The following is a 26,667-nucleotide window of genomic DNA, read 5'->3' as shown; positions in this document are numbered from 1 at the left end:
TAATCATTCAAATTAGAATAAACAGTGAAGAACTTCGGTTATTCATCCTTCACTTGATCCCCCCTCTTACCAGACCCAGGATAAATCTTAAACTTAGTAAGTTTAAAATAGTATCTAACGAACTACTCGCGTTCTAATTATACCTGAACCTTGTGGATCGATTTACTATTCTCCAACCCTGAACACAATCACTACCCTTAAGTAAGATTAAGTAAGTTAACACCTTAGCTTATACTATCCACGAGAAAGTATAAAATCATTCTTCGGAATCGATATACTTTTCTCCCCAACCCTGAACAAATAGACCCAGGTTAGGCTAACAAAAAAATCGTAAGGACTAACAGTTTAAGCAAATAGAAATCATTTAACAACCTTTTGCATCCGTCATCCTAAACCTTATGTCATTTAAAAACCTAGGAAATAAACAAACAATCGTTTTACACAATTGTGAAATAGATAATAAAAAATACGACCTTGTAATCACACCTCATACACAAACAGTTAGATACATTAGAACAAAACGACAAACATTCAAGAGAAAAATAATAACTAAACAAAGACAAATAACACGAAAAAGATTTTCAAAAAATCGAAACGCATTTTCAGAATCAGAAACCAACAGTTTAGACGAACTTTATAAACTAAAAGAATCAATAGATAAAAATTGCCCAATTCACGATCAATTATATTTCTCTGACTCAGAAACAACTTCAAATTCATCAAAAAGAGGAAAAAGAAGAATAAAAAAGCAGTATAAACACAAACCAGTACATTTATACAATTGGAATCAACCAATTAGACACATTGATAATTACATATTAACAGTCATCGAACGAAAAAATGAGCTCAACGCACACCCCAGGTGAAGAAAGTCCAGATGATGATGATATTTTCCCCTTTATCGTAGATGCAACCACTGATAGAGGACAGCATATATTCTGCAAAAATTTTCTCTTAAATTTGTTTGAACCCGGAATCAGTCCATGTAAAACAGAGTTCCCAGATGTAAAAATCAAAAGACAAATTATCGATCACTATCTAAAAGATATATGTAACCTAACACAACAATACGGAATCTACTCCATAGAATTCAGCTCACCAAACCAGAATCACAGTAAATATATAATTCAAACAGACGACCTTGATTTAGAATTCTCAAAAGTATTCTCAGAATATATAAAAAGCATCCAATATCATAACTCACAAAGAGCAAACTCCATATTCACCAATGAAGTTTTTGCGATAATATATAGTTATATCTCGATATTAGAAAACGAAATCCAGATACCAAATGTCTCACCGACAGAAACATCTAAACATATAAGAGTACGACATGAAATCACACTACTCTCTAGTTTTCTAAATATAATTAAAGAAAATTTCACGAAAGATGAAGTTTCACAACATACAAAACACGACTTACAAAAAATCTTGGCATGGTTCATAATAGATTATTTCACACATAATATTGATTTAATTTCACAAGCAAGAAAAAATTTTAGACCCCAAAACTCAAACGATGATACTGCCATTACAGAACAATCAGACTATGTTTGGGACCCCGAATGGTCTCATCCCGCATCCATAAACTTCCCACAATCAATCTCAAGTCAAGCAATAAGTACGATATCTTATGTAAGAGATTATGTACGAGTAATACCATTAACAATTGATGCAACACCATTAAACTATAATACATTTTTACCCGATATGCAAAATAACAGTTTAAACTCTACAGTCATACACAATGAAAACCTCAATGGAACTAGGAATCTTACTCAACAAGATATCCAGACACCATCACACTTCATAAATGAAGAAATCGTACACACAACAACTACACAACAAAGTATTTCACCAATACGTCCAAACTTAACAACACCAAGAAATACAAATCCTTCACAAACACAGGTAACATTACAATCAACCGTTAAACCTTCGGTTGCCCCAAAAAATTCACACATGGATTACCAAACATACAGACCCATGACAATACGGCCAAAAACACGCAAAACGTTCACTAGAAACAACTTTGCAGACCATAATTATAATTACACACATCCATCAAAAACAAATTATCAACCACGAAAAAATTTTAGTAATTATACAAGATCTCGAAACTGGGATAACCCAATGGCACCACCTAATTCAGTAAATTTCCAAACAAATTTACATCCTCCACAGGATCGTAGTGAAAACTATCCATTTTTTCAACAATATAAAAATAAAAAACAAACATCTTATCAAATGGATTACTTATCCTCAGATGATGATTTCTTACAACCAGATATATTTACACCCTATAATCAAGAATATCGTGGACAAGGAATACAGAAACCACATACATATAATAGAATTTTTTCTCCACAACCAATAGATACACAAAACCAACAACCAATTCAACAACAAAACCCAATTAATACACAATCTTTTCAACCAATTCAGCAACAAAACCCAATGATTGCAAACTCGTACCAACCAGCACAAATGCAAAATGAAATACCACTCCCATATTATCTTCAACAACACGAAATAACAAGAAATCAACTTTCAAATTTTTCTCAAATGCCAAATGCAGCAGAATCATTACAAATGACGATGAATCCATACCTTATGGGTGGATCATCAATAACATCAAATAAACCTTTAATGTTATTCACAGGAACAGACCCTGAATATTCTGTAGAAGACTATTTAAATGCAGTCACAGCAAATTTGATTTTAAATATAGGACCTGAACCAATTAATACGCCACTACATCAAAACTGGATACATCGACGCACAGCGTTAATACAAACAACTCTAGATGGCGCAGCCCAAAAATGGTTTTCAGTATTGCCTATAGAAATAAAATCAAATTGGAAAAGGTTTACACAAGAATTTTCAAAAATGTTTGACTCCGAAAGAAACAAACAACAACAAAGAGTTTTATGTAATGAAATTCGCAGATTACCAAACGAAACCATCGAGCAATTAGCAGTACGAATCGAAACACTAGTTCGAAAAGCATATTCATTAAATACACATGACTATTAAAACACAAAGATGACAGAAATCTTAATGATGACCTTAACACCACAATTAAGAAAAATAGCAATAAAAAAGAGAGCATCCCATCCTTCGTCAATTTGAGAACCCGATTTAGATTTTCGAAAACTAGTAGACAAACTAGAACAAGCAGAAATCACAATGAAACTCGAAGAAACGGAAAATCTGAAATTACAATACGTTAACAGAATTGAAACAGCTTCCACAAATATAAACAATATACAGGAATCAGATACAGATCTCGTTGAAAAAATCACTGAAATACTCAATATTTACGAAAAACACCCAAACTTTAAAGGCAAACCATCTTTCAAAAAATGGTGTAATTATTGCCGACGATACGGACATAGTATTTCTGAATGTAGACAAAAACAGCAAGACAATCAAAATAAACCTCAAAAATATAAAGAACCAAATAAATCATTCTACCAATACATGAAAAAAGATCAAAATCTACCGAACAAAACAGTCTACAGCAACAACAGTTCAGGAAAACCACTCCCGAACAATACAAATTATACAAGAAATCAATCACCATTGAACTCAAGTTATAGAGGAAGATCACCAGAACGAAGAAACACGCAAAATTCATCACAAAATCACTACAATAGACCAAATAGTCGAAATAACTATTCCAGATCAAATTCAAATACACAACGATTTGTTTCTAGATCTAATTCCCAATCAAGAAATAATTACTACCCAAACAATCAATCACGAAATTCATCATACAATAGGAATAGAAACTACTCCAATAATCGGAATAGAAGTTATTCAAACAACCGAAACCAGAATTACCCGAACAATCAATCAAGGAATAACTCATATAATAGATCAAACTATAACAGACCAAACAATAATTACCAAAACAGATCGCGAAATAATTCACAAAATCGACATTCAAGTTATAATAATCGTTATAGAAATTATTCCCAATCACCACACCGGAATAATAATAACTATAATAACTCTAATAATCGCCACAGAAGTAGTACACCTAAACATCAAAGACATATTAATCAAGTACAATCTAATCCAGAAACAACATCAGACCCTCCAGGTATTGATGACACAGTAACTGATACGTTACAACTCAATCAAATAAACTGTGGATCATCAGATTCAGAAAGCGATGCAGAAAACACTCTCTCCATCAATATGATAAAAGTCGAAAATGACTATGAACCTGTTATATATGAACAACCTTTTTCATCACACATATATGAGAATCAATCAGAACTCCTTCACAATTATTATATTGAACCCGTCCATTCCACACCGACGACACAAAAAACTAATGAAATTAACACTACAAATCAACCCAATGAGAACGAAAAAACAAAATGCTTGAATACAAATCACATCTATCAAAACATACAAAAAGAACAACCCAAAGAAAAAATTTGAACAATACCATTTCTTTTAGAAAGTCCAAGAAGCAAAGAATTTCAACCACCAGATCTTGAAATTGATTTTTTAATTGATTCAGGAGCAGAATCAAATATAATAAACATTCCCACATGGAATGAAATAAAAACCTTACACCCAAAGCTAACACCTCTTGAAACCTCCAGCAAACTAGCAACAGCACAAGGATCAACAATAATAAACTACGGAAAAATTCAATTATTTCTTCTCCCCACAAGAACAATGGAGCAAAACAAAATTTTAACCAAACCATTTAAACAAATATTCCATATCACTGATATTAAACACAATATCATTGGAATACCATTTATCTCTAAATATATACCAACAATCAACATCTTGAATAGTAAAATATTAATCAAAGATAAATATACAAAAACAAAAGACACATCCCTAACATTTTTTCAAAGATTAAATAAACAACCACCATTCTTTTCAAAATTCTATCCAATATATAACCAACAAAGAAAACACTTGAAACCACTATCAGGAAACATATACAATTTTTCAATAAAGCAAGTTCACCAATATGATAAAAAACAAAACAAACAAAAATTTTATATGTCAGATTTTGAATTCAAACCTATTCATAAATTTTTCAAAATCACAATCTCATCAATAAAATATTTGAAAAACTCGAATTCAGATATTATTTCCTTACATGTATACAACAATACACCTTACAAAGTAACATTACCTTTAGGACTTTTAGGCTATTGCGAAACCAACGCTACAATATCACCAATACACGAAAAAGCATATCGTGTAAATAATATACTCCAATTACTAGATATTTGCCAATCCACAATTCTTAATGAAGAATTATCTATAAATAGTATAATAAGTAACGAAAACAGAAATACGGATTATTTCACAAAAACCCCATATTTCAAACCTACATTCAACATAAGTAACTACACAGAGAGTCAACAGAAATTTTTAACAATGTTTAATTTCCAACATTCACAAATAACACAAGACGAATTTGAAAAACTAGCAAAACAGCTAATTAAATATTCGTCAGTCTATGCAACATCCAAATTTGATGTTGGCAAAATCAGCTCATCACTACATCTCCCATTAAAACCAGACGCAGTTTTCAAAAAACAAAGAGCAAGTAAAGTACCAATTCACTTACACGATAAAGTGAACAGATTACTCGACATTTTAGAACAATACAACATTATATCACCAGTAAACAAAGAGGAACAACCAAAAGGCAACACATTTATCAACCCTGTTATCATTCTAGCCAAAGGAGAATCATTAAAAATTGTTCTCGATGCTAGATACCTCAACTCACTAATAGATGAATCAAAGTGTAATTGGCCCATTGAACCAATACAAGTTATTTTAACAAAAATAAACGGAAAATACTTTACCACCGCCGATATGAATAGTGCATATAATCAAATGCCATTAGATGAACAATCACGACGCTTAACACAATTTGTTATTGGAAACCAACAATACGAATTCAACCGCTTATTCTATGGAATATCCATAGGACCAGCAGCATTTTCAGCTTTTATGAGCAAAATTTTTCGACCACTAATACTCAAGAAAAATGCAATCACCTATTTAGACGATGTTTTTATGCAATCACAGACAAAAGAGGAAATGTTCAATGTTTTAGAACAATATCACCAAATACTTCAGAACGAAAATCTGAAGGCCGCCCCCGATAAATCACACTTCTTTTTGACAAAAGTTAAATTCTTAGGACATAATGTAGAAAGAAAAACAATCACTCCATTGAAATCACGTATAGACGCTATTCAAAAACTCCAACCACCAACAAATAAAAAGAAAATCCAAGAATTCCTTGGAATGTTAAACTTTTTAAGCAAATGTGTTTATAAAATGCAATTATATCTACGACCATTCTATAACATACTTAGACAACAAAATAATTTTGAATGGAATACAGAACATCAAGCACGATTTGAAGAAATTAAAAAACTTCTAACTGAACAAATTTCAAACACAATTCCAGATTCAAATCAACCATTTTATGCAATGTGCGATGCTTCGAACTTTGGCATCGGCGCAGCATTATTACAATCACATAATACTACAAATAAAATGAACCTCATATCAGCAAATTCTCGATTATTCACTCAAGCAGAGCTACGACTCTCAACTCTAATGAGAGAATGTACAGCCATAATATATACACTAACAGAATAGGAATTTCTGATACTTGGATCAAAACATCCCACAGTTCTATTCACAGACCATAAACCAATCATCTTTCTTTTTACACAAAAGTCTAATCCAAACCACCGAGTTTATAGATTTCAACTCATTTTAATGAAATTCCCAAACTTACATATAGTTTGGACCGCAGGAAAAAATCTTGCATTACCAGACACCTTAAGTCGAAATACGCCACCTGAATTACTTACACGTAAAACCACAGTCGAAATACCCAAAAACATAAAATTCTACCTTGCAGAAAATGAAACATCACCCCGATTGGAATGCAAATATGCAGTAAATACTGACGTTGAACAATCACAAATAAATATTTTACAACATTTCCCACTTTATTTAGATTGTCAAAATAATCACTATGAAGTTGATCTACTTGGAACATCAACTTTTAAACCAATCCCATATTCACAATGGATAAAAAATAACACCCAACAAAAAAGAATAAAACAACACCCGCCTAAAAAAGACCATTTTCCACTAATTGAAAAAGAAAATTTAACTGATAAAATAAACTTATCAGGACCACAAACAAACGATTCAAAATACACAATAAATCAAGTTTTTGACCTCCATGACCCACTTGACACAATACCCTTATCTAAATTAGAAATTGAAAACATTTTTCTCCCCCCCAACAGAAACAATTACAATTTCAACACTGAAACAATATCAAAACCTTGACCCAGTAATTCGACAACTGAAATCATGGCACAAATATAAAACTAAACCTATCAAAGCAGATTCAACTATTCTAGGAAACAAAACACTCCTCCGATATTTTCGAAAATTCAATAATACAACAATTAACGAAAACACAGACCTTCTAGAATACAAACTAAATGAATCTACAGTTCCCTGTCTCCCTTTAAGTATGATTCTTATAGCTTTTAATATTTCACATACACAAAATATTAAAGGACACTCTGGATCAGAAAAAACATATTCAAATTTTGTACAAAACTTTTATTTCCCAAATGCACCAATTTGGATAAAAGTACTATGCAATGACTGTATAGTATGTCAACTAAATAAACCTTACCCAAATCAAAAACAAATAGCACAAAAACAAGATTTTAAAGGACAAAGTTTGTACTTTAATCATCGTATCTCATTTGATACCAAAGGACCAATTTCACCCTCATCCGAAGGAAACTCCTACATTATGGTAATTGTTGACGCATTTACACATTATGTAGCACTTAACCCAGTACCACATTGTAACGCTTATTACGCTTACACAACACTCTATGAACACTGGATAGCAAAATTCGGACTACCAGAAATTTTAGTTACAGACAACGGTACAGAATTCATAAATAATGAAATCATCACACTATGTCATTTATATAACATTAAACACAAACCACGTACATCTCACGCACCTTGGACAAACGGCTTAGTCGAAGGTATGAACCGTTCATTACAAGAATATCTCATATGTATCATCAATGGAAATGATACAAGATACACCGAATGGTCAGCAGATGTAAAATTATTTCCCTTAGCATATAATTCACAAATTACGACAACTCTAGGAATGTCACCATATGAAATGGTTTTTAACCAAAAGCCACGCAAACCAATAATGTTTACAGCAAACTCTCATAAAAACGCACAAGGTTATTGTCAACCAAATAAAGACTCAATTTGTTATAACCTACCATTACATACACACGATGAAGATCATTTTCATCACCCACAAATTCTTAAATTAGCCTCCGGTACACACACCGAATGGATTTTAAACAGAGATAAAAAACACAATGAAATTTACCAAAAAGTAACAAAAAAGTTGTTACAAAGGCAAAATATTAATGAACAAATAAATTCACGCTTTACACCAGCCTCCGATTTAAAAATTGGAACATTTGTTTTAATACCCAATTTTAATACTCAAAAAGGAATTTCAAAAAAGTTACAACCCTTTCGTAAAGGACCATACCAAATAATTGCAAAACCCACTGATGTCACATATAAAATCACCGACTCAGATAAAAAAGAAATCGTTCAACACCGAAATAACCTATTACCTTATTATCCAAAAGAATACGCACTCCGCGAACTAACTCAATTATATTCTTTTACAGGTTTAAAAGTTATTCAAAATGACCCACATACGGACAACATAACAAAGGAACAAAATGATATTCACCTCGGAAATCAAAATACAAAATCAAACACCACAAAAAACAATACAAAAAATCTCGATCAAAATACATCTCAAAAAGAAAGAAAAAATAGAAAAATGACAGAACAAATAATACCCCAAGAACAAATCGACAAATCAGAACATAGAGAGTCTTCACGACTTAGAAATCAACCACGTAAAAATTATAAAGTATTCATCCCACAATCTAAAATATTAAAGAAAGTTGAATTTCAAAAACAACCTTAATTCTACATTTAATAATCTTTGCACCTCTGAAACATTTTACACTTTCAATTTTCAAGATAACATGCTGACAAACACGCAGCGATTCTAGTTCAAAATTAGCCAATAGGATTCATCCAATCCGTCACCTTCTATAACTTTAACACAAACCAACTAGACGAAAAATATTAAACTCCAGGCATATCTATAACTATAACTCTACGACCTCCAGGTCAAAAATAAGCAAACCACTCCAACTTGACAACTAAAATAAATATCACCATAATATCATAACCCTCCCTTATCTAATAAACCAAAGATCAACAATATTTCCCCAACTCAGACCTGAAATATCCCCCAAACAAATATGTTAAATTAGCCTAAAGTAAAAGAACGACCATTTTATTTAGCCTAAAGTATAAAAATCTCAAAAATACCCCAGATCATTTGACAAATGAAAATAAAGACAAAGAAGACCTGCCGATCACCATAAAAATTGCCCCCAACAATTTTTTACAAAACTCAACCCACTTGTCAAAAAACTAATAAATAATCCGACCACACTTGAAAATTGGCCCAAACAACAAAAAATATTCAATCACGAAGCCATTTCTTAAATGCTCTTCTATCAAACAGTCACTAAAATTATCACAAACCTCAAACAATTTTTTACGATACTTGAAACTTTCATAATATTTCTTTTTGATATCCTTGAATCTTTTCTAATACTCTTAATCATTTTTTGTAATATTTTTTTTAATTTTCTACACTATATTCGAACTATTTCTCCAATTTTCAAAAACCCTTGATTATATCCACAGGTACGATTTATAAAACTTGTCTAAATGATACGAACTATTTTCAGTAGAACTGATATTTTTCTACTATTTGTAATTTTCATAACATTTCTATCATCCCTCATTTTGACCATATGCAAATGTATAAAGAAAGCAATCATCACATTCGCTCTAGCAACAATCCTCCTAATTCTTTTCTTAGAAGAATATTATAATAAACATTAACAATTTCACTAAAAGAATAGACCAAAAAGCTATCAAAAATTGCTACCCAAAAGTCACAAAGTCAGTCTTCACCGACATCATCCCAAGATAACCCAACAACACCTTCAACTACCCATAATCCTCAAACATCTACACGAATTTCCTTTCAAGATAACCCATACACTTTTGAAGAACGACACGCTCGTTTATCAGAACCACTAGAACCAGTTCAACGACAAGCACCTCTAAGCGAACCAACATATAACTTATACCCAACACTACCACAAGAATTAAGTAGAATAAGAAATCCTAGTCAAAACCAAAATACAGTCGAAATAAATAGACAAATTATACATCCTCGACGAAACAGAAATTTTCAAACTCCCCGAGTTCATTTTGACATACCTCAATCCCCATCACAAAACACTCCAGAAAACCCCATTGGTACATTACCAGAAACCCCTACGCTTCTTTCACAACGTAGCACCTCAAGCCTACCATCAGATTACTTAGGTTCAACACCAACATCTGAACAAATACGTGAAAATCCCTTTAACCCCCCAAACCAGGCATCACGACTACCATATTGGACAACACATTCATTTACACAAGGTGAATTAAATTTAGTCAATGATCCAATAGATATTTCTACGGATACAACATCCTCATCACTACCAGAAACATTATCACTACCATCAACACCATCAATAAGCCAGATTTCACCAACACCTTTTAACTTAAATTTTCCAAATAATCTCGACGCCAGATATCGAGAACAATCATCAACAAATATCCCTTTAAGACTAGATTGGAATACATTTACAGCCCCTCCACCATTATTTGGACAACATCTAGAAAGTAATCGCCTTCACAACTGGGCACTTAATAGATTACAATACCGACAAGACATTCACGACGATATCCGTGATCACAATATCCAAATACTCCAACAAAACAGTTTACAATTAAAGTTTGAAATCACAGTTAAATTAAACAACATTACTCAACATCCCTACCCATTAAACCCACCAAACATAACAGCCCAATCACTACCACCACCATTTATAACCACTGAAGTAATATATAAATACGACAGATATACCAAAAAGACAATTGGTTACATCACATTTTATAACCCATACTCAGGATTATCATACACATGTATATTCTAAAATTATTAATTTTTCTCCAACTCCTTTTTCTAGTAATCTCAAATCAAAACATAAACCCTTCTCCCCGCACAGGACCCCAAGATTTATTAGTAACACATTACGATTGTGAAGAAAACGAACAAAAAACACTACACAAGTATGCAATAAATCAAGTATCACAGTGCGAAACAGAACCCCAAGCCATAGAAACTACAAATGTAATAGCAACACTTTATTCAAAAGCCCGAGCAACTACAGTTATAGGATATAAATTCACAGCAAAATTTTCTGAAAAGAAAGTACATTGTTCACAAGTCTCAAACGGAAATAAAAATCGACTTGACCATGAATCATTCTACCAGAGTAATATAGAACGACTTTTACATCTCAATCCCGAAGATTGTAAAAACGAGTTACTCCGACTAAACATCACAAAAAATAAAAACACAGATAGAAATTTAGTATATTTCCAAGTTTTTTCAGATTCTGTACATCAAGCAGAACTTGAAAGATATCAAGGACATATAAAATTAGATGAAAAATACCCATACAACGGCGCACACGGACGATTAACCTATGACATGCACGATAAACACTGGATACCACACATTGGTATAAATGACCCATCAAACTGCAAAGCAGACACAAAAAATAAAGGATACCAAGAAATAATGTTTTTCGATTGGAAAATACAACTCGAAAAAATACAACTCACACGAGATTTATCAGACAACACAATGATTTATCAAGGAATTAGATTACCTTGTAAAAACGACCAACGTTATTGCGACCCTACAACCAGAACACAAGCAACAATTGTTTGGTTCCCCGAAGACACATGTACAACATTTCAAGTAGCAAAAATACACGCTCGTATGATAGAATATCACGAAAAATATTTTATACAATCAATACCATATGAACAAGTAAATCCATTACGAAAAATAAGTTCTAATTTTCGAAACATTCATAATATAGAAAATAAATTAACACGTTTTCAAATATGTCAAGAAACAGAACTTGCATGTAAATACAGAAACCCACTTCACAAAACACAATACTCTGAAATATTAGTTGAATACGAAAATGGATTCGACATGACCACTGGAAAAATAAAAGTCGACCCATACGCCACAAGTCATCCCCTAAACGAAGGAACATCATATATACCAGTTAACTTTCAAAAGAATACAGGTCAACCTGGTGGACATTTAAAGCCCCAAGACGATCAAAGCACACTTTTACAAGAACTATCACTAATGAATAGTACATATTTTGGTAATATCCACTATGATATTCACTTAGATATGAAACTAGACTACACGATTAGCCGAATTTTTCAAGAAAAGTCACTCTCCGAATTAGAAACATTACACCAACTATGCGAATTAGAAAGAACACAAATATTACAATCACTTGCACTAGCAGTATTAAAAATACCCTACGCAGGATATTTACTATCAGGAAATATATCAAATTTTTTAGACTATGAAGGAAACATCTTATGGTTTTATACTTGTACTAAAAAAGTATCACCACTATACGTTTTTGAAGATAAACGATGCTATAAAAGAATCCCTATCTTTTATAAGAATAAAGTACATTTCGTTGACACACTTTCACGAAGAACCTATTTCTGGGATACCGCAGTTCCATGTGGATCAGAAAATAGCCACAACGTAGTACAACTAAACCCTGATGAAGATAAATATTACCTTCTCACCCCATATCCCACATTAATGCAATCACTCAAAAAATTTTCACCAGAAAGCATTCGCGCTATCGCTCGAAACCCAAATATAGACTTACAATCAATAGGAATATACTCAAAATCAGATATTCAACATCACATTAGAACACAACAATTCCAGGAATTATTAACACAAATGGACACAATACAAAGACAATCAATTGACCAAAACTTACGCAAACTTGCCGAAACCGCAGGATTTGCAGACATCTATACGCAAGACTATAGCGGATATTTTAAGGACATTAAAGATTATATATATCTAAACGGTGAAAAATACCGTCCCCAAGATATATCACCTATCAATATTTTTAGCTTTGTTACACTTAAGAATGAAATTCTTGATTTTCTAGGATGGCCCTACTATATCTTAGAAAAACTGACTATTTTATACGCAATGTTTAACTTTATTGGATTTCTTTTTTCACTCTTAAAAGGAATCTATAACACATGTGCTATACACACACAAGTCAATAGACAAGCAAGTGTAGCACGCATACTATTTGCAGGATTTTTTGGAATATTTTCTACATCTATAAACAAAATTCTTTTAGACGCACAAATAAAAGAATATAACACAAAAATAGCAACAAGACAGAACACATACGACGAAGAACATAACAATGCAGACACAACACCAACAGCACCACAGTTACCACCCCTACCACATAACCATCCATTATCCCTAGTCCCACGTAATTTTCGAAATTTAGCCATAACACATAATAATTTTAGACCAACCATATCACAAAGTCCCATCCAACATATAATGCCACACCACTCACAAGATGAAAATACTTATGAACAAATTATAGAACAACCCCATACCACCGCTTTTCAGTCTCAAAATAATATTTTTTTTAGCCCACGATGAGCCGACAACTTGGATCCCTACACCGATCAAATTCCCACCCAACCAACCTCACCACTCCAATCCCAATAATACCACTTTTTGCTTTTCCGCCACCCGATTTCCCATCCAGTAATGTAACATCCGGCATGAATTCCGATACTAATTCACACATCTCAGTTTTATACTCCATCTCACAACTCAATAACCCGAATATTGAAACCCCCGATGAATTTGCCGACTCTGAACCATCTCCATCAAATAATTTTCACACCAATTCCTTAAATTTTTCCCAACCCCCTTTTCAACCCATACTACCAAATAACCCTGACCCAACCAATTCTACACCCTCTTATGCTTCCCAAGTCACTCCAACCTACTCCTCACTTCACTCAGACCAATCATCTCATTCTCCAGACACCCCCCGAATCTCCCCAGAACTAGATAATTTCATTACCCTACAACAACAACCCTATCACCTTGACACCCCAACCATAAACCAAATCTCATCCACAATAGATTCATCCAACCCTCCTACCCCTACACCCTCTTCAATTTATACTGAATCATTAGCACCATCATCCACAACTACTGAATCTTCACTCAGCACTAATAGAGCTTACCGCACTTTTAAAAGGAAGTTCCCCAACCATCCTTTCCCAGCGAAACCAGGAACAGTCCGTGAATATATCAACCATCCACAACACACTAACACAAAAGAATTTTTAGCTATCACCTTACCCTCATTTCCACAATACACCTTAAACACCCCTCATGACACTAACGAGACACGTAACTTTGTAGACGAATACGTTTTAATGCCTACCCTTCCTTGGACCTCATATTATCATTTTAAAAATCCCCTTTGCTTACCTTTATCTAACACTCATATCGATATAGAACGAAATAAGGACATGCTATATCGACTCACTACAACACTAACACCTAGACAATTTACTTACATTGGATATAAAAAATCACTAAAAACCCACACTGCACCCCGAGCTAATGAATATACACTAGAATATTACGATCATAACATCATCAGAACTAACCAAGATCAATTCTTAGACGACGATCGCTTCGCTAACCCACAAATCACCGAGAAATTTTTCATTAAAACACCATATGTATTTACACTAAATATCTTCGATCGCAAGTTTGACCACATTATTTCAGAAGCACTAACAGACACGCAAGCCTACGAAAGTTTTAAAGAACGCTTCCAAATATTTTCACTAACCTTTCATTTCCTTGCACCACATGAAAGAGATTTGCACTGCTCACACGATATTATGTTGCGCACTAAACAAACACACACATATACTTATTATCGTTTCATCCAAAATCACTTTGACCTACACACTCCCTCTAGACAACCACACCATCGTTTTCAATTCATCAATTCCAAATACACCTCACCATTCTTTCTTAACTTCACATATTGCATTAAAGATACTAACCTTCATGGTATTCTTCGAAATTATGATCCCATAACCCAAATGTATATCTTTTGTCCCATCACCAAGACCTTCAACGCAGAAGAATCCCGACCCTTCCTCATCCCACACGAGTTTGTACAACCTATAGAAATCCCCATTTTAGAATTCATCCATAACACTAAATTCAACCACAAATTATATAATCTAATCCAAAACACACCTTATGAATTTGCAGTTGGCACTGAAGAACTAACCACCATTAAGGCACTTCAATTGCTTTGGCCACTGCTTCAAACTAAAAATATCATCCGCATCTTAGCCAAATTACTAACAACTTCAGATCTCATCCACGACATCTTCCCCCACGGTTTCTTCCCCGACGACTAACAGGTAAGTATGAATTATACATATTACTAACTAATTTAAATATTAGAAACTCACCATTCTTTATCCATGTTTTCTTTAGAATTTTAGCCTTCATCCTAGATCATCTGAAAAATTCACAAAAGAAAAATAAAAAATAGCAAACTTCTTCAAAACTGTTTAAAACCCTATTAAATTTTTGCACCAACAATTAAATAAATATAATACCAATGCAGTAAATTAATTTATAAATTTTTCCCCCACAAGCAGTAAATCTAATAATGATGAAAATTTGTAACTTAATTTTCCCCAACAACTAGCAGTAAAGATAAAATTCTATGTAGTAAATTAATAAGAAACAAATACAGTACTAACCTTTTGCTATTTTCATTCACTCGCACAAGAATTCTATCAAAACTCGCACAGCTCGCCCACGAAGAATTGTTTAAAATAATGAATTTCAGTTTCAAGCTTTCACACTCGATAACTCTAACACAAGATAACACGTTTCAAACTTTCCTTTAACCCGGTTGGAAAGGAATTATATACTAAACAAAACTAACCAATGCAGCTTACTAAACACCACAACACATAGCATAACAGCATGACTAAGAAAAGGAAACCAACGGTACCCAAACCGGATTAACCCAGTTTAAAACTGGATAATTTATTCTTTTGAAGACTATTATAAAGTCTAAGAAAGAAATAATAAAACACAAAAAAGTCGAAAGACAAACCCATACCAAAAACAATTTGATTTTTGAAAAAAGGACACAACCAACGAAACATAAGAAAAACCACAATAAACCCAACATAAAACGTTATCACATAACAGGACCTCTCACAGAAACCGCACGAAATCATACTCCCACTCCTGGCCTAACCCACCAGAGAGGACGTCCTGAGCATGCTCTATAGCCGGCCTAACCCACCGCGCTACATCCACGCTTTGTGACCATACTCCTATTTTTAATAAGAGCTACTCAAGGGTGAGTAACTCTTCAAAATAACTGAACTAAAACAAAAAGCTTTTGTGAAAACAACTAACTAAAATCATAATTAAAAAATATTAAACTAATAAAAGTTTTATAAAATGTAAATTACATTATGCAATACATAGATCAGAATACAACACCAAGGACGAACATCCAAAGACAAAACGACCCTACTACACTCGAGAAAGAATGGCCAACTACAATCAATATGCCGCCCACAATCACAACTCAAAGGATTTAGAGTACGACTTGACTTCGCAGAAAAGGACTTCATTGAACTAGAACACTGACCACCTCGATGTTCAAGTATACGTACAGATCCGAGTAACCAGGCATCCCCTCCACGCACAATCTCCACGCCATTCCCAGACAAGGTCAAACACAAAGAAGTTCTCACCAATGAAACAGAAAAACCTGACATAGCCAACCATTCTGAAATCAGATTTGAGTTTGTTGCGAAAACCCAGTCGTTGTCTTGAGAAGACACAACGATTGAATCTGGGACTTCTCTAATAAGAACACCCAGAAGAAATAAGATGTTCGCCAAATACCAACGTCCATCATCCATCTTTTGAATTGCAGAAAGACTATTCTAAAAAACTCTGTAAAACCCGGATGGGTGGAACCTGATCTAAACTACATTTTATGATTGGATAAATTAGATATTTTACCAATGTAAAGTATTTAATATTAACCAATCATGATCCATCTAACTAACAATCCACTTATTTGTAAGTGCTGAAATTACTTGTAATTTCAGCACCAGAGAGATTTGAATTTAACTTAGAAATTAGTTGAACTCTCCCGAGTACTTCAGCAGCCGCAATAAACCAGTATACCCTAGATCTATTGAGCCTAGCAGAGACTAGTTAAACAACCTGAGACTAGACAGTATAAGAGTAAGATTAGGATCGGTATTAGACTAAGAAGTTGCACGAACCTATCCGGCCGAAAATAAGATAGCGTGACGAGCAGACGGTGTACCCTATCCGAAATTACTCTATGAGTTATACCCATCGGTCCTAACTCAGTAAATTAGTTGTCAAAACCTTTGATTGATTAAGTGTGAAGTTCGGGAAAACCTTAGCTGCTGCGGATATATTTGGTCATGTTCTTCCTAATTTTAAAATGGCGTACTATTCTCCTTACATAATATTGTTGCCGTCATTTTGATTTAAGAAGATATTCTATAGGATTAGAAAAGTAATTGGAAAAAAATCAGGCGCTACAATAGAAAATAACTGACTGGTTTGGAGAAAAACCCAACATTCCAGAACCAGCCGTTGTTTCCAGCTTCTTCGGCTGACTGCAGTTGCTGTAGAGAAAAGTTGACTTTGGAGTAGGAGTAGTAGAGGTTCATCTTCTCAACTTTGTCGACATCTTTGAAGTGACGAACCAGAACTTAGGAAAACAACAGATCAAATTTTGCTCGAAATAATTGAAAAATTTAGCTGAAACTAAAAAAAACCTTTCTCGGAAAATATAGATTATTTGACTAACAGGTGATATCTATTAAAAAGCTGACTGGTTAAAAATTTTCCTATGTGTACTTTCCCCGGCGTTTAGACGGGCGGTTCTATGATTTTCTCGAGTGGGGCAGGTTTTCAAAAAAAATCAAAAATTTGTTGATCTGTACCAATTCACTATAAAGACCCCATTTCGACCAAATGCTCAGGGCCGCAGGCAAATTTTTTTTAAAAAAAAAGGCCAAAAAGGGCGTTTTTAGGTACTTTTTGGAAAATTTTGACAAAAAAAATTGTGTCTTTTCGGTGCGCCCTCGCCTCTCAAAGTTAGCGTCATTTGGCGCCCAAGGCGACCTTGAAGAAATTTTGGGAACAGTCAGCCAAAAATGGATATCTCAAAATAGTTCAAAGGGGGATCCTTTGGGTCAACAGGGGTTCGAATCCCTGAAAATCCCCCCTAAATCCGTTGGTGCGTTTAGGTGTTTTGATGAGCGAATTTTGTTGAGTTTTGTTGAGTTTTTTTGTAACGCTCATGCGTAGATTTTAGCTAGGTGATGAAGCAAATCTGCTCTTATCAAGGCAAAGCCCTGAAAATTTTGACTGCACTATAAGGTATTTTCAAATTCAATTTCATAAGTAAATTGCTCAAGAAGTGAAGGTCTTTAAACGTTTTTAAATTTTGTTGTCAATCAGTAGCGGATTTAGGAACGGGGATGGCCCACCTAAACCGAGCGAACATGAATCATGATCAGTTATACTGTAATCCTATAATCAGTATTTAGAAAATTGCAAAGTAATTGATTAGAATCCATTAAAAATGAATTTTAACCTCAACAATTTTATTACTGCTCCATAGACCTTAAAAGGCCGTCGGATCATACGAGCAGTCTTGTTTCATTTCCAGTTCAATGCAATTGCTACGTATTACGTTTCATTTATTCTTACGTTTCACGTTAGCTTTTATATTTAAATATTCTGTTTTTTTTTCATGTCAGAGCAGTGTAACATTTTATTTGATTTTTAGCACAATTGCCATTCTTCCAATAACCACTCTTCACGTTCAAGAGGAGTGATGGAAGTGATAGAATATAAATGTTTGATAAGGGTGACTTTTTAATGGCTGAATGAGTGGGCTGTGACGCATTTCGTCCCATGACAGATATCGCCCCAGAATTTTTTCAACAGATTTCGTCCCATTTCAAAGCGCAAACAGATTTCGTACCACATTTTTGAAAGTCAGTAGATTTCGTCCCACAAATTTGGAAGTAAAAAATTGGAAGTACAAATTTGGAAGTCCTACTTTTTTTAAAGTGTGCTCTTTCAAAAGCAAGTAATTTAAAAAAAAATGCATTTCACAATAAATATAAACAAAGCAAATTCAATGCTTCAAATCACAACAGGACGCAATTAACTAAATAATGCGCAAATACCTTGAAATTCCTAAACAGGATGAAATCTGTTGGATAAAGGACAAAATCTGTATGGGCCGATATCTGTTATTTAAATTAATAGGGCCAAACCTGTAGTAGGATAAAATCTGTGCCAATTGAATGAGAGGAGGAAAATCGTTGAAGAAGTTTACTCCCACCTCCTCAATTTCACCTAAATATTTGCACTAGCTTTTTTAAAATTCAATTTCAATAATAAATTGCACAAAAAGTGAGAGTTTTTATCGCTTTTTAAATTTTGTTAACAATCAGTAGCAGATTTAGGAACGGGGATGGCACACCTATACGGGGATGGCGAACAGGGATGGCGAACATGAATCATAATCAGTTATACTGTAATCCTATAATCAGCATATACAAAAGTGCGAAATAATTGATTAAAATCAATTTAAATTAGATTTTAACCTTCACAATTTTAATTTCAATATTAAAATTTTTAAGATGGTATTGATGTAATGTACGCAAAAGTTTCGAAGTTTTTGTTCCGACTTTCGTAACGAAAGTAACGGAATGTTTGTGCTCGGGGTGTGTTTTTTTCTTCACAAATTTCGACCTTTTAACTAGCCATTTTTGACGGAATTTTTTATATCATTCAAAAGCTGTTGTTTTCCTGAGCTTAAATTTGAAAATATATTTCACCTGTGATCAGTTTTCGTAAAGCTATAGGGGTTTGAAGCTCACCATTTCGGCCAATTTGAGACAATTGACTCGAGATATATTAGGCGCTATCGGGGATTTAATCGTTCTTAGAAATCGTTCCAAATTGGTTCAGGGAAGCCTTCATTCCATAATTGATTTGGTAATTGAAAGAAAGTGGAATATGATTGTTTTTAATGGATTACAACCGATTTTGTCTTCAATAAAAATCAATCAAGAGAGATTAATTCGACAAAAGTATTGATATTCAGTATATAGATTGATGAAAAAATCGAGTATATTGACATTATGATCAACAGGGGCGGATCTAGGATTTTCTCGAGGGGGGGGGGCGATTTTTCAAAATAAAATCGAAAATTTTGACGACCTTTTTTTTTAGGTCGAGCAAATTGACTTTTCAAGCTCTCCCAAAGCACTTTTTTGCCCCTATTTTGGCAAAAAATTTTCTGCGCCGCAGGAAAATTTTTGAAAAAACAGTCAAAAAGGCCGTTTTTGGGCACTTTTTGAAAAATTTTGACAAAAAATCGCGTTTTTTTTGGCGCGCGCTCCCCCTCAAAGTTAGTATATATTCACGCCCAAGGCGCTTTTAGAAAAATTTTAGGGTCGGTCGGCCAAAATGGATTTCTGAAAAAGTATCAAAGGGGAGACCCTTTGGGTTGGCAGGGGGTCGAATCCCCGAGGAGGGTGGAGGCGTCCGATTCCCCCCCCCCGCCCCTTCCCCCTAAATCTGCCCCTGATGATCAATATCATGGTCTGAATTTTGCATTTATAATTGGTCATATTGGTTTATTTTTGACCCCTGTTAACAATGATTGCCTTTGAGGCTTTACAAAAAAATTGTTTAAGATGCGGCTTAAAAAATCCTACAACGACTGCATGAAGAACAACACCTTAATCAGAAATGTTTCGAATTGGGCCTGAGCAAATCCGCAAATACTCGATACCTGAGGCAAAATGAAATTTTGATGCAAAAATTTGATTTGCATTTAATCCTTTGTACGCCTCTAGCAACCATGATTAACAAGGCAGACCCTTAAGGTCCAGGGAGTATGTCATGCTGTTAAAAAAACTAAAAGAAAAAAGAAAACAAAATCTTAACAAATTTCCCTCACCACGCTATGTAAGAGAATTCAGTTTGCCCAACTGAAATCAATTGTATAGTCAAGCTCCAGTGAAGCTTTCTTTAAAAATTTAACTAAGCTTCTCTTCAAATATTTGATTTGCCTTATTCTCCTTTTTTAATGGCCATGGTGCTGTATGTAATTGTTAAATTGTGTTTCCAAACCTTGTAGTTTGGACAGCATGCATTTCTGCCCCTTCTCCAGGTCACAGTTGAGAGAGTTCTTCTTCTCCACACTTGTCGCATACTTCAACTTACGCATCTTGGCCTGATGCAACTTTTTTATCAATTAAGTCAAAACACGGAAACACAACAACCCTACACCCCATTCTTTTTTATCATTGCAGTGCTAGTCAAAAACAGCAGAAATCGCCTCTTATTTTGGAAAAAAAATCATAGACCAAAGTTTTCTTTCAAAATATCTGAAGACATCTTTTAGCAATCACTCAAAAACATTGCCCTGTCTAGAAGTCATCTATATCAACCCCATTCAAGGGTTATCTGCGAGTACTCAAATGACCTCACACTTATCAACAAAACCTGCAAGATTTATTATCGACTCAGGATACCCTAAGACTCAGAAAAACAACCTTGAGGCACCAAAAAAATGTTCTTTCAGGATATAAAATGGCGTCGTCCCAATCTATATATTTATAAACGCGATTCGATTAAATATATTTATAAACGCGATTCATATTATGCGATTCGATTAAACGTCGTTTGTCGATAAATGAAATTTTTTTTATACTTGGCCATTTTGAGCGTGATTCAATTGGAATTTCAAGATTTCAAAAAAACTTAAGAACACACATTTGAGCATGCAATATTTCTTGACTTTCAATTGAAAATACAGTTTGTTCAAAAAATGACACTAACATTTCAATAGGCTTTGAAATGGTGTAATAACCCTGTTATATTATGGTAATCCTAGATTGGAAACAATTTCATGACTATTATGATTATGATTAAACTCCAAAATTCTGATGAAACAACTCAACTTGAACTGGCCACTGCAGCAGATAAACCACAGAAATTTCACAAACATGCCACGAAGGTCGAAGAACTTGTAGTAGATGTGAAGTTTAATAAAAACAACTGGATGAAACAAATGTAAAACTTCGATTTCCATCAGATTTTTTTACGACCAATCTAACAAGAAAGAAAACTAATGGCTAGAAACAATGATTAGTTTATCTAGTCAGTGTGAGAAAAAACTTTTGTCCTCAAGTAAGTGTATCCACAAGCAGCTCGACCAGCCATGAGATAGTGGGGACACTGACCATTCGGCACTGAATTAATCAGGAGGCCAGAATCAAAGAACACAAATTGATTTATTAAAGACACAGTTGAAGAGGATGACAACACAACTTCAGAACTTAGCCCAACGAAACGAAACAGCTCATAACATAATGTAATGAACGGCATTCAAAAACCAGAAAAAGATATGGCATAAGACAGTGAAACAGTGACGGGTAGATAATCCCATACGCGTACTGGATGAATACATGCTGCCGAATCCGTTGCTATCAACAACGGAGAATAAAGGAAAAAAAATACGTCGCTTTACTGTATCACACTAATGTGATGTTCCAATACTAAATAAAGTACAAAGCAGAAACAAGAAAGTGTCGCCAAAAAACAAATCCAGAGATGATCAAATTGACCCGACCACCATAGAACACACTATTAGGAGAGTCACAGCCACCAGCGAACAGACACAGGGGACGTCATGTTAATTCAAGGGTCTTCTAGAAACAGAGGAGGTGGAAATTCAGGGGAAGAGTCAACAAAACACCATTAAAGGTTACAACTGTGGAGTAGATAACACTCTCCCATTAACTGCAGAAAACCTGAACAGCAGAGAGGAAATTGTAGAGGAAGATCTTGGTATAACAGCAACCACTACAACAGCAGGTGCACAAGTTACCAACAAAACAATGCATATGGAAGTAGATACCAACAGACTGATTTAAATTCGGAAAAAAATGAACAGAGTATAGAAGAAACGAATTATCAAAACACGTTGACCAAGAACAACACTCCAGAAAAACAATCGAAAGACCAAGAGCAAGACATATCGCCATTGTGGTATTTGAATAAAATCCATTTCTCAGGTGAAAAAAAATCAAAAATTGATTGATACGAAAGAACATCAAAATGACCAAAATTTATAATTGACCCAGCAAAAACTGTGATATCTATCAAGAAAGCGACCACAGTTTCGAATAAGGAAGAGGTGATACTATCAGAGCGATATGCCTAATGCATTTACCCGCGACTGTTTGGCACTTAAGATATAGGTCATTGCTGATGACATTCCATGTCTATTTGGTATTCAAGCATCAGAAAAACGACTCAGTAATAGAAATTGGACGATAAATCTCAAAGAAATTTACAGCTTCCCAATTTCGAGAAGAGAAACAGGTCATCGATAAAGAAAGTAGAATTTTATCACAAAAAGCAATTAGAGCATCAGTAACTGGAAAAATGATTGAAAATCTCTATTTTACTGATAGGATAGTGAATCAAAGAACTAATCTGAAGAGGATTGCCGGTTTACGCATGAGATTTGGATAAAAATCCTATGAGAAATTAGGAAACTTTATTGACAACTCCTTGGTTACCGAGAGTTCATCACGATCATACGAACAAATCGAAGAATAGATTCAAAAAATTGGGCACACGTGCAATGAATGTGCAAACATCAATCAGAGTCAGAAAGATTAACAAATTCTCAACCCAAATAAGTATTGATTTTAATCAAAGTAAAGCAATAGATCTGACTGAGTGGATTGACACTATACAAGATAAAATTTTATATATTGCATATGGTGAATGAATTCTCGATACTGAGTGTAGACGCATGTATGACATCAAAAGAACCTAAAAACATATTGAGTGCCAAAATTATGAGTTAGTTCAGGAAATTTGGCTCTTCAAACAATTCTGCAGAACTTCGGGGGAGAATTTAACAATGATCACATGTTACTAATGAATTCATGATTCGGATGCAAAAAAAACACCACAGCAGGTTATGCTCTTTTTTCTAGGGTACTAGAGAGACAAAATGAGATACTCAAAATCATCATGAAGAAAAGTAAAATGACCACAGTGTGATTAAGAACAACGGCGTAATTCTAACATATGCTATTATGACATAGAAGATGCTGCATGACGTAAATGTGTGTCATCTTTCCAGAGAGTGTACATTACAAATCCTGCAATTAGCACAAAAAACCAAGAGGAATTTTCAAAGTGTTCGGATAACGCAAGAACACAAGACGCTCAGTAACCTAAAAAAAACATCTCAGCACGATTTAAGCCATTAGGGAAGAATTTGATGGGGCTGAAAACGAGAGAAAAGCTAATAAAGAAGAGTCAAAGTTAACCTTCAAAACGTTTAAACCACGTGATGTTGTAAGATAACATAGAAAAATTACGAAAAAAACATATGGTTAAGTCCAGCAAAAGTAGTGATATTTGCAATTGTGCAAACGTCATTCTAAGACATGGAAAAATAATTGTACATGCAGAGTATACCAGAGTCAAATTTGCAGAAGAATGGGCACCAAAAGACGCGGTAGTCTCATCTAACACCCATCACAAAGATATGAAATTTTAGAGCCAGACCACTGCATCCTGTTTTGATTGTCATGAACAGCTCGAATCTTCAATTAGAGAAATGGAAGATGGAGAACATCAGACTGGGGAATATTGACATCTTTCAAGTTCAAGTGGATCAAGTAAACAAAACGCCTTACACCAAAGTCGAAATTTCCTGAACTGACGCAACATATGAGATATTAGGCTCACTCGGAACGAAAGCTGTCGTAATAGAGTAAAACAGAACGAAAAACTAGCGTCAGAGTATGTAAAAACCGGATCAAGATCAAGATTGAAAAAAAAATCAGAAACAAAAAAAGTAATTAACATAGGCTATTTTGCCAAAGAACATGCTGCTTGACGTATAAGACGTATCATCTTTCCGAAGAGTGAACTTAGCAAATCCTGCGATTAACAAAATAAATCAAGAGGAATATTCAAAGTGTTTGGATAATGCAAGAGCACAAGAAATTCAATAACTTAAAAAGACATCTCAACACAACAAGAGCAATTAGGAAAGCATTTGTTAATGCTGAAAACGAGAGAAAAACTAAAAGGAAGAGTGAATGTCAACCTTCAATAAATTAAAACCACGTGATGTGGTAATAATAAAAAAACATTTTCTGAAAACGAAACATGGTTAGGTCCTGCAAAAGTAGTGTTAGTGCAAACATTATGATAAAAGTCTTGATAAAGCATGGAGTAGAGAATAAAGCATGCGTAAAGCATGGATGAAGCATGGGGATTGTGCAAACATCATGATAAACCATGAAAAAAGAATTATACATGCACACTTTACCAGAGTCAAATAAGCAGATGAATGGGCACCAACAGACCCGGCAACCTCATCTAACACCCATCACAAGAACATTAAATGTTAGAGACAGATTAAAGCAACCTTTTATAATTTTCATAAACATCTCGAATCAGAAAAACAGGCAACATCTGGCCCTTGATTACAATTTCGAAATTTGAAGATGGAGAACATCAGACTGAAGAACATTGACATGTTTAAAGTTCAAGCGCATCGAGTAAACAAAACACCTTGTATCAGAGCTGAAATTTCCGACGTAATAGAACTTTATGAGATAGAAGGCTCACTCGGAACGAATGCTGTCAAAATAGAACAAACAGAACAAGAAAATAGTGTCAGAGTATGTACAGTTCGAAACAAGTTTAACAGAAGCCAGAAACAGTAAGTGATTTTGAGATTATTTTGAAAGAGTTATTTGTCGGAGTTTTCGAAAAGTATAAAAAGTTGTTCCTTTTTTTACATATTTATGGAAAAGGAACGGATAAAACTTTATCTGATTATGCTGGGCCTGCAAATAGATACTCAAAATTCCTTAATGATATGATAATTACATGAGGATAACCTTTGCGAACTACGCCAAAACAAAGACAAACGGAAAGAATACATTTTAAAGTTCTAATGGTTAGGACCAGAGAGAACGAAAGAGTTTGACAAAAAACGGAGATGAAATAAAACAATACCGGAAATTACAATCACTTCCCAGCAACCACCCAAAACCCCATACGGAGCCAGTAAATGTATAACCATTGTGAGACCATTGGGATATGAAAAACTTAGCAAGATCGATGACAACAGTTGCGTAGTCCATCATACAGTGCTTCAAAGTGATAGAAAACAGGATCGGCCCCCGAAAAGAGCGACAGTCAAGGAGCGACAGACCTTACAGAAAAAGGACTTCAAAGAAAAGTTAAAACTAAAAATTACCAGACAAATCCCAGAAAGAGCA

The 26,667-nt window shown here is 34.2% G+C and overlaps 1 protein-coding gene across 1 annotated transcript in view; it reads right to left on the bottom strand.

The window, feature by feature from the left end:
- Window positions 1-26,667, bottom strand: part of LOC134842685 (uncharacterized) — a 101,057-nt gene that overhangs the window by 2,227 nt on the left and 72,163 nt on the right. The window contains exons 5-6 of the mRNA XM_063859138.1: window positions 21,470-21,572; window positions 17,863-18,017 (exon numbers count right to left, since the gene is read on the bottom strand). Of these exons, the coding sequence (XP_063715208.1) occupies window positions 17,863-18,017; window positions 21,470-21,572 (258 nt within the window). The remainder of the gene's footprint in view (window positions 1-17,862; window positions 18,018-21,469; window positions 21,573-26,667) is intronic.

Source organism: Symsagittifera roscoffensis, chromosome 3 (assembly GCF_963678635.1).
Source record: "Symsagittifera roscoffensis chromosome 3, txSymRosc1.1, whole genome shotgun sequence".
NCBI classification, from domain to species: Eukaryota; Metazoa; Xenacoelomorpha; order Acoela; family Convolutidae; genus Symsagittifera; species Symsagittifera roscoffensis.
The sequence above is the reverse complement of the archived record's forward strand: the minus strand, read 5'-3'. Positions and strand labels throughout refer to the sequence as shown.